At 43.4% G+C, this 14,011-nt stretch overlaps 1 protein-coding gene across 4 annotated transcripts; it reads left to right on the plus strand.

Moving 5' to 3' along the window:
• Positions 1-1,882: 1,882 nt before the first annotated feature.
• LOC136501060 (protein SIEL-like) lies at positions 1,883-7,719 on the plus strand. Of its 4 annotated transcripts, none has more exons than XM_066496551.1 (8): positions 1,883-2,552; positions 2,664-2,750; positions 3,437-3,670; positions 3,771-3,962; positions 4,792-4,932; positions 5,070-5,156; positions 5,389-5,840; positions 6,105-7,719. In XM_066496551.1, exons 1-8 carry the CDS (start codon positions 2,151-2,153, stop codon positions 7,012-7,014), a joined length of 2,505 nt encoding a protein of 834 aa, XP_066352648.1. In that variant the 5' UTR covers positions 1,883-2,150; the 3' UTR covers positions 7,015-7,719. The 4 variants fall into 4 exon arrangements, with proteins under 4 accessions (XP_066352648.1, XP_066352657.1, XP_066352662.1 ...); XM_066496560.1 differs by having other exon boundaries at positions 2,353-2,533; XM_066496565.1 differs by having other exon boundaries at positions 2,405-2,533; positions 2,668-2,750.
• Positions 7,720-14,011: the final 6,292 nt, after the last annotated feature.

Raw genomic sequence — 14,011 nt, forward strand, 5'->3', positions numbered from 1 at the left:
TTGGCCTGGACTCTGAGGATCACACTGCTAGTAAGTAACCATTCTTATAGCTCCTCACTGGAGCAGTCAAAAGCGGCGCTAGGTTGGCGAAGGGAGATTGGCTGCCCGCGGCCCCGCTCTGGGTTTTTTTCTTGCTGTTAGTTGGAATCGGTTAAGTTGCCGCGGCCATGGATGTGAGGAACCAAGGAGGAGACGGAGGGCTTAGCTTGGGTTTAGGAGAGGGGGTCAAGGCGGTGGGTACGGTGGGTGGAGCTCCTCCCTTCGCCCTCAGCGTGCCTGCCTGCGTGCGCGCAGGTTTTGGCGCGCGAGGTGGTTAAGCGTCCCTCGCCCAAAGTTCACCAAATGGGCAGCTAACAACGGCGTAGCAGAGCACCGGGCTATGCGCAAAAGTATGCGAAAGAACGCATGGAGGGTTGGGGGAATGGTGTGAGGTGTTGGCCAAAGTCAATAAATGTCGTAGGGGCAAAACAAATTGTAATCACTCGCTTTTGGAGCAGCACATCATTAGGTTATTAGATTGTTCAATGCACCTTTTAATCAGGATTAATTGTTAAATAATTCATCATTATATATAGACAGGATTGTTTCAGTTGCGCTAACTTGGTTCTGTAGCTGGGGACATGCTTGTACTTGTACCACATGATATTCGGCTATTTTGCACATGAATTAGTGACTACCATTATATGTTACTTATATGTGACGTGCACCTTAATAACTATCCAAAGTTTACGGAATTTTGAAATTGACTCGCTTATCCCTTTAAGCAACGTTGTTAGGTCTTAGGTGCGAGCTGCCTTGCATGTCGCGTCGATGACTTGTTTAACCTAGCACACCACACGTATGGGCTGCCGGCTGCCGCTTTCGTTGGAAATCGCGGTCCGCCAAGTTTGCACGTCTGGTTTCTTGTTGCAGCGGTGGAGGAGCGCGCGGTCACGCGGCATGTTTGATACGTGGGCTGGGGGACGGAGGCGCGGAGCCTGAGGTGGTGAACAAATCACCATCTACCTATCCGTATCTCAACGCCCTAGGTCTTACCAGCAGCAGTATACGCTGTTTGGTCAGACACTGACAAAATAGGTCGCTTTTAGCCTTCTCTCACGGCCGATGCACGCAGAAAAATTCAGACTTTCAGTACGCAGGTAAAAAAAAATGCAGTTTCGGATGAAAGATAAAATGGGATGGAATCAAATGCATGCAGCTTTATTGGATGCTTTTGGAACATCCTCTGACCAACACTAGCTCCTCGTGAAAAGAGTGGTCCGACCAACACTTATTCTAACCAAGTCAACCATAAGTTGACCAGCACTATCTACTTTGCGGGTTTCAAGAGCTCTTTTAATTCAGAGTCTTCCTCGCACCAGTTTCGGTGAGAAGTTTTATGACAGAGTTACCAAGACTGTTAAGCTTTTATTATGTTGATGACTGTGATATAACAAGTTTTATCTAGATGAAACTATATGAAACTTTCTCTATATCTCTCTCCAAAATTAATCTGTCAAGCCATTAAATTTACTGATGTATCAAAATATTAAATATAAATAAAATTCAAGAAAAACTAGCCTCAATAGCTAAAGGAAACACTAGGATTTTCAGATGAGGTACTGCTCAAAGCTTCTAGCATAGTATAAGTAATAACGCAGTGAACATGGGAAATAAACGTATGTGTGGTTTCAGACATCTTCAAGATTTTAGTTTTTGATCAATTTCTCGGTGGCACGGTAATGGTACTAGTTTAAAGTTTAACAAAAAAAAATGTATGACCATTTCATGTTTTGGTCCACCAGGCCTGTTTGTTTGCCTGGCCCAGCTCGGAGTCAGTCCCGCACGGGAGTTAAAGCAGCACGGGCTAGGCCGAGAAACGAAATACTACGTTTTTTTCAGCTCGGCTCGATCCAGCGTAGGAAGCTTGCCTTCCGTCACCTCCCAGCGCTTTGCGCGTTCTCACCTCCCGCCCGCAGCGAGGCCAAGGCCGCCGCCGCTCGTGCTCGCCGTTCGCTGTTCGCGCTCGCCGCCGAGGCCCAGGCCGCCGCCGCCGCGCTCGACGTTCGTGGTCGCCGCCGAGACCAAGGCCGCCGCCACCAGCCCTTTCCCACTTCCCGCCGGAGCGCTACTCCTCCTCTTCCGCCGCTCCATCACCGCCTCCCAATCCCATGGGCGACCCGCACCTCCTCTCCTCCGCCCACCCCACCGCTTCCGCCGCCGCCGCCGCCTCCTCCTCCTCGGCTCGAGAACACCCTGGCCCCATCGACGAGGACCTCGCCGCGCCCGATCCTTCCCCGTCCGTCGCCAAACGTCCTAGGGTTGCGGCGGAGCCGCCCGCCTCCGGCGGCTGCGTTCCGTACGTCGAGGCGGATGTACGAGCTCTTGTATCGATGGCAGGAGGAATTTACCCGCTGGCGCGGGCAGAGGCGCTCCGTGGACTCACCGCGGTCCTCGAGAAGGTCGACCCCAGCAGCCGTGCCAGCGTAGCGATCACGGAGTGCTCCTACCAATGCGCGGTGGTGCTCATGAGGGACGACGACAACGGCGTCAGGTTAGCCGTCGTGCGATTGGTGAGGTTTTGTCGTTTCGTTAATATTTTGTTGCACTTGGATGCATCGGTGAGGTTAATTAGTTGGCATAAATCTGAGATACTGAGGAAATTTCCTGCCCCCCATGGATAGGTAGACGCGTGTGCTCGAAATTTTTCAGCGAGATTGGATTTCGATGCTGATGGCTATGGTGACCTGATGGACATGATTTTCCTACAGGTATGGTTCGCACACTTTATGCTGCAGTTGGTATTACAGGTTTACAGTACAGTAGAATTGAATGGCCGTAAAAATAAGCACTCTAATAAGCATGCATTTACATGGTTTCGTGTTCCAACAGCATTTGATGTTTTTGTATTTGCTTATACCCCCTCCGTCCTACAAAGAAAGACATTGAGCCTGTTCGCTTGGTGGTTTCTGGGCTGATAAGCCTGGCTGCTGCTGGTTTGTTGTGAGAGGAAAACAGCTGATAAGCCAGGTTGAAACCAATAAGCGAACATGCTGATTATAAGGTTTATAGCACAAATTAAGGATGAAGCAAAATGACTTGGATACCCCTCAAAAGTACCGGTGGACAATGATAGACAGTGCTGAACAGTGTCAAACAGTCTACAATGTCTTTCTCTGTGGGAGAAATTTTAAGTGCCTCTCTTTATGAGACTGATGGAGTAAGACATATTTCCCACTGCTTACCATTAGATTCATATCAGCAGAGATCCTTTTGATTGATAGTATAAGGTGAAAGTGTTGATCCTGAAATAATGTTTAATATCGAAGTACTTTCTTTTATAGTGTTAAAATAAACTTTTATAATTTTTCTTAACAAAATATACAAACATTTCATCTGTAAATAGCATGCTTTGTTTCATTGTAATGCTTATGCTTCCTCTTTCTTCTCTACTCAGCTAAGCTCCATGGCTAGGGACATGTGCACACAAGTGAGAATGGAAGCATTCGCTGCCCTAGGTAAAATGCAACGAGTTTCTGAGGGTGTTCTGCTGCAGTCGCTGTATAAGAAAGTCATAAAAACTGACAGTATGGATGTTTCTATCATCAACGGGCAAAAATTACCTCCTAAACTAAAAATTCCCTGTGCTGCTGGGATTTTTTCCCATGGAATTGAAGATGAGTTTTACCAGGTTCTGTCATTCTCAGTATCGTTTCCACTAAAATTGCAATATTTTTTATTTTATTTTATTGATATTTTTATTTTATTTTATTGTTGTTTCCACATTACAGGTGAGAAGAACTGCTTGCAAATCATTAGGAGCACTGGCAAAGTTTTCTACTCAGTACACTGAGAAGGCCTTGGATTTGTTGATGGACATGATGAATGATGATTCGGAAGCAGTTAGGCTGCAGACTTTGGAAGCACTATTTCATATGGCAACATATGGATGTTTGAGTGTGCAGGAGAAGCACATGCATATGGTATTACCTATGAACATAGTTTGCCAAGTAATCAGCATATATTAATTAATTGGCCATTCCTTAGGTACCACATGCCACATGTTAGTCCTATGCCACTCTTTTTAATTCATAGCTAGTTATTTTTCTTACTCTGTTTATAAGATATGCCTTGTAATGATACCACAGGTTGTTGGATAGAATGGAGATTTTTTTTTTCTCGAATGTGCGGGAGAGCTGCGTATCAGGATATATTTTTTTATATCCTCAGCTTATCGCACAGCTTATTATTCTGAAATATTTTGTTGCAATTGTAGGAAAATCTTTTGTAGCCACTAGCCAGAGTTCCTCAAGCCAGTACCAGTGTATTGAAGAAAGAGTACTGACACAGATATTATTCAGAGGAATCTTAGCTGATAGTGATCTGCACCGTTGAATGTGTGGTTTTCAAGGGAACAATATGGAACAACATTCGACCATAAACATATATGCAACGATAATGGACTTGGCCAGAATCTGAAACATTCATGAAAATATAATTTTGGGTCAAAACAGCTCAGTTTTGTAGTTCCTAAAGTGGTGGGTCCATGTTTTTCGATTCTTGTGCATTTTACTGTCACAAAGCAACCTTAGCTCCAGCTTTTAAGTAAAAGAGAAGCATGCATAATCAAAAGATCAAGCAGGTTCAAGTCCTGTTTTTGTTGAAAGTCCTCTCTCTGGAGTCTGAATGACTTATAATTGGATTTGTACCTGCTTAATTGGATCTTCCAAATAATCTAGACATATCTTTGCTATTGATCTTGCTAAATGCTAGTAAAATTCTCCAACCTTATGTATGTAATTGTTTTTGTAGTTTCTTGGATTGCTGGTTGATGCCAATGCCTTAATTCGAGATGCAGCACTCAAGATCCTTGGGTTAGTCAACATGCCAAAACTTCAAATATTCAAATCTGCAGTTGATGGTCTTATTACAAGTTTGGAGAAATATCCAGAGGTATCTTAGTGCCACATCTTTGCTGAAAAACAATCATCACAGTTTTCAAGATCTCTTAAATTTATTATGGGTCAGCAACTCAGCATGTAATATATTCACTCTTTCATGGTTTAACTGGATGTATTTATTTCATGCAGGAACAGGATATATATGGTATTCTATTTTCCATTGGTAAGAATCATGGGAGCTTTTCAGCTAACATAGCTAAACATTTGGCCAAAGAGGTATTCTGAATCTCCAACTTCCAGTGTATTTACATGCATGCAGCATGCCATCTGAGAATAATGCTGCTAAGTTGTACCTTTCTCTATACTTCAATTTGCTATGTCATTCAGTAACCACTGTCTAGTTAGATGCACCAATATCTGTGTTTGGTATCTTCAATTTCCTCCATCATATCTTTTGCATTCTTTTCTAAGGTCTGTTTTCTAATGTTATTTTATCTGCATATCATAGATCACTATGGCATCTGATGGAGAGCTTATCTTGGACAAACCAAGGGTCAAAGCATTGTTAATAGTGTCTATTTCAGCACCTTTTTCTGATGATAAGCACAAGAAGCTGAACATACCTTCGATTATCTTCTCACATGCAATTCCCCTACTGGAGAAGGTCTCGTGTGCACTAGGAGGAGAGGTTAATCAGGATTCACTCTTATCTTACTTGTGTCATAAAGGTGGAATGCCATTCTGGGAAAACAGATCAGTATCTGCAGAGTTTGGAGAGTCTGAAAGCTGCAATGTTGAAAAAGTGGAAATTGGCGCCCATGTAGAAAATACTGCAAAGGAAACCAAGTGTCTAGATGAAGTTCTGGTAATGCAATCCATGAAATCCATACTAGAAATAGTTGAAGGAGCCTGGACTATGAGAATGCCGTGCAATGTTTGTGAAGTCCGGTCTATTTTGAGGTACTAATGACTTCTTTTCCTTTTGCACACAACCAAACCATTCTATATTAGTACTCGAGTGCATATCCAGTATTACAGTTTAGTCCCAAATTTTGCATGATGGTCGATGATAGCATGCTATATCCATCCATATTTTTTGTTCAATTTTTTATGCACTTGGGGCCTTGTGTTGGTAAACACTGCAACCCAAGGTAACATTGGATATATTCTCTATATAGTCTATCTTGTGAAATATCTTTTGAGTTCAGTTTTTCTTGATTGTAGAACATGCAAAGAAGAGCTAAGATTATTGGCAGAAAATTCTTCTGGATCAATTGGTGCATTCTTGAGCTTTCTGAGTGAGTATCTTGATGCGATATTGTTCATTGTTGAAATATGGCAGTTGATTCAGTTGGACAATCCTTATACTTTTGGCCTAACGTCACTTGATATTTTACTGGAGAAGTTGGATATGTCTGTAAGAAGGATGGAATACTGTTATGTTGGATTAAATAGAGTATTGGAGGTCCAAGTGTTGGAGCTTTCTTTGATAGCTCATTTATTTAGACTGTCAAAGATTGCAGTTTGTTCCAAGGTAGTTCTGGGTAAGTTGCTTTGGGTAATTAATCGCTTAGAGGATCTGTGTGCTGATGGGTCCTGTGAACTGTCTGACTTCAGTAGAGAAATTAAGAAGGCCTGTGATACCAGCCCTACTGGCGATAATCTGATTGGCAGCATTAACAATTTGTTTCAACTCTTCCGTCTAAAACCAACAACAGACTTTGGAATGCTTAAAGTGATAAATGCAGTGTTGCGAGTCTGTGATAACAATTCTGAAAACCCATTACAATACATTTGTGGATTACCAGTGGGCATCAGCTTTAAAATATCTCTGTGGAACGTATCTAGTCATCATAGATTGTGGCTCCGCATGACTATTGGTGAATCTATGCAACATACCTTCCTAGAGTTTTCTGGTTTTGGAGGCAATGATGAGGTGAAGAGTGGCTCTATGGTTGCTCCTCTGTATGCTACTCCAAAGGCATGTTCATTTGTGCTTCAGGTATGTCTGGTAATGGAATGTCCATCTGCAGGGATCAGCACCCACCAGGGAGGACATGGAGGACCGAGTGATTGTGTGGTTCAACTCTCTGATGAACTGAATGTTTATTTTGTTAGTGTTAGCCAATGGTGATGATTAAAATAAGCGATCATATGCTCTCTATGCTCATCGTCTTACAGGCACTTGCTTGAGTGGACATTCTTGATCCAGGTCTCTTCTGAGGAAAAAGGTTCAGTTGTGCTGACATTTTTGTAGCTATAGCAAAAGCCTCTTCTGAGGACAAGGGTTCAGTTGTGCTGAGATTTCTGTAGCTATAGCAAAAGGAAAGCAAATGGGCTGCATGTTCCATGACCGCATAGTGTGGAGGTGCAAGTGGTTTGTAACCTGGTTGAAGCACTTACAGAAGGAAGGTGAAGCTGACGAAGTGACGATGGAGAAGGTGGAGCGTGGGGGCGATGGAGAAGGTGCAGTGTGGGGGTGAAGCTGACGATGCAGAAGGTGCAGCGGACCATGCTGCGCGGGTCGTGGTCGGATGTAGGGTGTTTTTTTTTTGACCAATTTGTGTGGCCTTGGCCTGCGGTGAGGATTCTAGGATGAGAAACTGCTGGATCAGAAATTCGGAATTCTACACTACAGCTCATGATATATGGAATGCAATTTAGTTATTAGGTTTTAATTTGTGCAGTTTACTGATGATCAGGTCCAGTTTATGATATATGGAATGTAATTTAGTTATTAGGTTTTAATTTGTGCAGTTTACTCATGATCAGGTCCAGATTATTAAGATATCGGATCATGGCCATGGGAACTTTTTTGTGGTCGATCTATTGATCGGTTGATTGTTGGTTTACAACTAAATAATTGTAGTCAAATTTCGTTGTGCTGAAACAAATTCCCATTTTCCTTATCAATCATCCCCGTCCAACCCTTATCCCCTAACTGCATCGCCTTAATCAATCATCCCCGTCCAACCCTTATCCCCTGACTGCATCGCCCTAATCAATCATCCCCGTCCAACCCTTATCCCCTGACTGCAGTAAAGCGTTATAAAAAATTTTTGGAGGCCAACACTATAAATAGACACGCACGAATTATGATTCAATTCGAAACGTGGGATTAGATTGACTGAAAAGAACACTTTAGAGAGAATTTTGGCTATCCCATTTTCCATGCTCGATCGTAGGATTTTTTTTTAGAGAGACAGAACGATCGTAGGATTATGCATGTGGAAGTCCACCCACGAAGGAATCATCTCATCTCAAACATGAAACAAACAAAGCCAATTCTTCGATATCTCTGTTTTGCCTGTTCGGTGGCATTTAATTGCAGTTGGCTGCTGCTGTTTAAACAGTGCTGCATGAGGGAGATTTCACAAAACCGGCGAAGGACTGACACTGGCAGTGTTTGATTGAGCTTCACATGCTCCTTGCTAGACTAGCTGGGGTGTGGGGAAGCGGAAGCTGGAGAAGTTAAAAAAAATGTTCTATCGGTTTCTATTCTAGTACAGTTGTTTTTGGGAGAGAAGCTTAGTGCACAGTGACGTGAGCAGTGAAGATCCAACAAACGGGTCTGTCAAGATGGGAAAAAATCAATGAGAACGATCCCCGTAGAAGTAGAACGGCCGTGATTCACAAGACGTGTTCATGCGCATGAGCTTCAGCTGAGACGAAGAGGCGCGTTTCGCTTCTCATCGGCGCCGTCCTCCACGGCCATCCCCCATCCTATTTCACTTTCCCTAAACCTTCAGTTCCTGGACAACATTACCTTCACCGGCGGCCATCAGGCTCTGCTGCTCGAGCACGACTTCTTTCGTATGCATGGCGGAATAAGAAGTCGTCCTTCACCTTAGGCAGGTACCTCGAACGAATCGCCTTCACGAATTCGGACTCGGATTCCGGACTGTGGAACGGCAGTCCAGTCTTCACCGGCCGCACCTCCGCGTGACCGGGCTCTGCCTTCGGTCGTGTCGTCGTCGTCTCCAGCTCGCTCCCCTCGTCCCCCACCTCCTCTTCCTCCCTTTGAAAGGGACAGTAATCCCTGAGGTAGCTCAGGCGGCGCGAGCAGGCCGCCTTCTTCTCCGTCCAGCAGGCGACAAGTTCTCGGTCGACCTGCGTGGCGCTGTCCATTGCTCTGCTCTTCTCGGCGATGACGGACATCAGGAACGCGGCGGTCATGTCCGCACCCGAGTGCGCAAAGCTCTCCGGCGGCTCGCCCAGCGCTCCAGTTGGGAACCGCGGCTCCACCGGCAGCGCGGCGCTGATCTCCTGCGGAGGGAGGTCGAAGCGGACCCTGAGGCCTTTCCTCTTACGTCGGCCGTCGACGGCCACGGCCATGGCCTCCGGTGCGCCATCATCGCTAGGGCTCCTGTCACTGCAAAATCGGTGCACGTGCACCTTCTCGCCGCGGCGTCGCCTGTTGCTCCGGGACCTTTGGCTCCAGCGCCTGCGCCCTCTGCTTTTAAACGTCCACGTCGCGGCCAGGATCTTCCGCTTGATCTCACCGGTCCACCTCCGCCGCTGCTGTTTCTCGCTCCCATGCGCGTTCTCCTTGGCCGGGACAGGAACATTAACAGCGTCATCGCTGAAGCATGTCAGTATAAGGAGCGCGCGCGGCGCCATGGACACCGCACGCAGATCGCCTGCTCGGTTAACGAGTTGCCGTGCTTTTGTTGGCGTACGTGCGTGCAGCTTTTTATACGCTGATGAGGCGCCTCCCCTAAGGTCCGAACCTAATCTAATCTGATTTATTAAGAGAAGTCCAGTATCTAATGCACGGGGCAAATTCGAACTACATGAATCGGCAGTACGTCTAAACAAGAAGAAAAACTTTTGTAAAACGTACAGATTTTTAATAAAAAGATATAAAATCCAAGCTTTATATCCACATGGGATATATACAAACAAAACCCTTAAGGTAAAGTACGAACATGTAATCAAATCTAATCAGGGTTATTATGAGAAGACGGGTATTTAATGCATGGAGCAAATCTGAACTGAATGAATCGTCCGTACATCTAAACAAAAAGAAAAACTTTTGTAAAAGGTATGGATTTTTCAATAAAAATATGTGAAATCTAGGCTTTATATTCACATGGGATATATACAACGAAAAGCCCTCTAAGTTAAAGTACGAAGAGGTGATCAAATCTAATCCAGTTTATTATACGAAGTTCGGTATCTAATGCATGGGGCAAATTCGAACTGAATGGATCAGGCCATACGTCTAAACAAAAAGAAAAACTTTTGTAAAACATAAGGATTTTTTAATAAAAATATATAAAATCTAGGCTTTATATCCACATAGGATATATATAATCAAAAGCCCTCCAGATAAAGTATGAACAGGTGATCAAATCTAATCTGGTTTATTGTGAAAAGTCCGGTATCTAATGCATGGGCCAAATCCGAACTCGTCTAAGCAAAAAGAAAAACTTTTGTAAAACGTACGGAATTTTTAATAAAAGGATATAAAATCCAGGCTTTATGTCTAGATGGGATATATACAACCAAAAACCCTCATGGTAAAGTACGAACTGGTGATCAAATCTAATCTGGTTTATTTCGAGAAGTCCGGTATCTAATACACGGGGCAAATCCGAACTAGATAGATCGGGTCATACGTCCAAACAAAAAGAAAAACTTGTGTAAAACGTACGGATATTTTTAATGAAAAGATATAAAATCCTGTATTTATATCCACATGGTATATATACAATCAAAAGCTATTCAAGTAAAGTACGCAAAGGTGATCAAATCTAATCTGATTTATTATTAGAAGCCCGGTATCTAATGCATGGGGCAAATCCAAACTGAATGGATCGGCCGTATGTCGAAATAAAAAGAAAAAATTTGTAAAACATATGGATTTTTAATAAAAAGTTATAAAATCCTAGATTTATATCCACATGGGATATATACAACCAAAAGCCCTTCGGGTAAAGTACGCAAGGGCGATCAAATCTAATCTGGTTTATTATGAGAAGCTCGGTATCTAATGCATGGGGCAAATCCGAACTGAATGGATCAGCCGTACGTCTAAACAAAAAGAAAAACTTTTATAAAAAGCACGGATTTTTTAATAAAAGGATATAAAATCAAGGTTTTATATCCATATGGGCTATATACAAACAAAAGCCCTCCAGGTAAAGTAGGAACAAGTGATCAAATTTAATTTGGTTTATTACGAGAAGTTCGGTATCTAATGCATGGGGCAAATTCGAACTGAATGGATTGACCGTACGTCTAAACAAAAAGAAAACTTTCATAAAATGTACAGATTTTTAATAAAAAGAAATAAAATTCAGGCTTTATATCCACATAAGATATATACAACCAAAAGCCCTTAAGGTAAAGTACGAACAAGTGATCAAATCTAATTTGGTTTATTATGAGAAGTCCGGTATCTAATGCATGGGGCAAATCTGAACTGAATGGATCGGCCATACGCCTAAACAAAAAGAAAACTTTTGTAAAACCTACGGACTTTTTAATAAAAAGATATAAAATCCAGGCTTTATATCAATTTGAGATATATATAACCAAAAGCCCTCAAGATAAAGTACGAACAGGTGATCAAATCCAATCTGGTTTATTATGAAAAGTCTGGTATCTAATGTATGGGGCAAATCCGAACTGAATGGATTGGTCGGATGTCTAAAAAAAAGCAAAACTTTTGTAAAACGTACGGATTTTTAATAAAAATATATAAAATCCAGGCTTTATATGCACATGGGATACGGTAGCTCTTAGGCTCAAATCCTCAAATATGAGGAGCACAAAACAACATGAAAAAGAGCATAAGAACTAAGAAAAAGTTAGAAGGACTAAGCTTCAAACTTTCTTCTCCATCCTTTCTAGCCTGTTTGGACCTTGCTCTCCGCATCACACGTCTCTTAGAAACTAATGATGTTGAAGTTGTCACTAACTTGTTCTGGACTGCAACCATCGTCGAGGTAATCGGAGCAAGACCAGAGGAACTTCAAGGCAATGTTCTAAGAAGAACGTGATGTCAAAGATGCATCGCCCCTCAGGCAATCCAGAGTTTGATTTACACCGAAGGCCAAACACCAAATGCAGTGACATCCTTGTCAACACCTCAAAGGAGGGAAACGATGCCCGTGATGCCGCTGCTAACAACGCTGGCACAAGCCCGAGATAGGCTTTCACCTAGTTCCCCTGCACATCAGCACCATCAACATGGCAATATTGGGCAAAACATTCCAATGACACGAAGAGGCAGTAGGGGGGCTTAATGGACACGCTAGCTCATGCAGCGCGCGGAGCCCGCTAGGACGGCATTGAGCCACGGTACAGACTCTAGACTAGTAAACAAAGAAAAGAAAAGAAAATTGTGGAATCATAATATTGTAATCATTAATATTCAGGTAATATATAAGGCCCGGTTTGATCCTTGGAATTGAATTCGTTTTAATAAAGATGATTTAAACACATATTAATTAAGCTAATATGGTTATACATGGATTATATTTGTATATTATTATTGGCTATACGAGAGAGATACTTATATGTTGCATTTCTACCGTAGGGGAGTGAGTTGAAGAGCGTGTTATAATAAATTCGAAAGTAGAAACATAGTATGGTGATCTATAGAATCAATTTTCATCTCTCACCCTATGAATTCGAGATAGACTTATATGTGAACTTTAAAAAGTGGTGGAATATCAAGTCCAAACAAAATAGCCTAGTTTATTAAATAGATTCCAATTAATCCAAATGAAACCATACAAACAGCCCCTAATAGTTTTCGACTAGAGACCGAGACATTTTACAACAAAAACGAACTACTCGAATTTGATGCTACCGTATATTTAGCCGACTATCATATACCAATTACGTATATATCCCTGTACACTTAAATTAAACTTAAGTCTTTCCTAAACTATCATGGTTTTCTATTGTAAAGATCCTTTGCGAAAAGGTCCATTTTCTCGGCTATAGATTGAGTTTGGTTTTAACACTCAAGTATAGAAAAAAAATGTTTACTTTTAAACTCTCAAATATTAATCTATTCATCTCTCAACAAAATTTGAGTGGTTTAGGTAGCGTTGTTGAAAGGTTCTAATAGCTAGAGAAGGGGTGAATAGCCTATTAAAAATTTCTACAACAACACTAAGACAAATGATTAGTCAATAAGATGGCGAAACGAATTTTACGTTAACTCTATACTTGGGGTTGCAAGCTAGATACCCAATTCTATTTTCTATGATCTCTAGTATATCACAACAAAACTATGTCACTGTCGGGGACTGAATACTGGGGTACCCAAAGATGAGGAGCTAATAACCATCAAACGTTGATGCTTTCGAACAGGAATGAACGTGACTACACCTCTTGTCCATCGACCGAGGGTTAACTCCGTCTCGTCCGACCCCCAAAGGTTAGCTCCGCCTCGCCTGACGTTTGGGGGCAGACTTCGCCTCGCCCGACGTCCGAGGGCAGACTCCGCCTCGCCCGACGTCTGGGGGCTGGCTCCGCCTCGCTCGATGTTTGAGGGCAGACTCTGTCTCGCCCGATGTCTAGGGACAGACTCCGCATCGCCCGACGTCCGGGGGCTGGCTCCGCCTCGCCCGATGTTTGGGGGCTAACTCTGTCTCGCCCGACGTTTGGGGGATGGCTCCGCCTCGCCCGATGTTTGGGGACAGACTCCGCCATAACTACACGCACAGATAAGGTAGGCACTCAAGTCAACCATAATACCGAGGACCATACCCTGCACGCCTATAGAAAAGTACCGTCAAGATATGACAAGATGAGCGCTTTAAGGCCCCTCTAGGCATGTTAGAGCCCTAACAGTGTTTGTGGGCGCTGACATTTGTTACAGTGTTATGGGCACCGCCATTGGCCCTCGGGCATGGATCCTGACGGAACCATACGACAACCACTACGGTCCAAAAGGAGATTCACGTCCTCTACAATGACAAACGTGCAATCACTGCGCCATCCGCTCCTCGTGGGGTTGCGGATCAACACCTCGGTCCATCGCGCCACCCACCGGGGCAGGATGGGATGTAACCACTTGCTGATCAAGTCAGAGCGTGGTATCATCAACGGTAGACGCCCAGCATGGAGCTATCTCTGGCACCGTCTGCCATGTCGGCATGGCTGGCTCA

This window comes from Miscanthus floridulus, chromosome 1 (genome assembly GCF_019320115.1).
Source record: "Miscanthus floridulus cultivar M001 chromosome 1, ASM1932011v1, whole genome shotgun sequence".
In the NCBI taxonomy this organism is placed as follows: Eukaryota; Viridiplantae; Streptophyta; class Magnoliopsida; order Poales; family Poaceae; genus Miscanthus; species Miscanthus floridulus.

Bases quoted from the DNA above. Each gene is read 5' to 3' on its own strand.
- LOC136501060 (XM_066496551.1), top strand. From the start codon at position 2,151: ATGGGCGACCCGCACCTCCTCTCCTCCGCCCACCCCACCGCTTCCGCC. The intron at 3,963-4,791 runs GTATTACCTATG...TTGTTTTTGTAG, and splicing joins AGGAGAAGCACATGCATATG to TTTCTTGGATTGCTGGTTGA. The intron at 5,841-6,104 runs GTACTAATGACT...TCTTGATTGTAG, and splicing joins GAAGTCCGGTCTATTTTGAG to AACATGCAAAGAAGAGCTAA.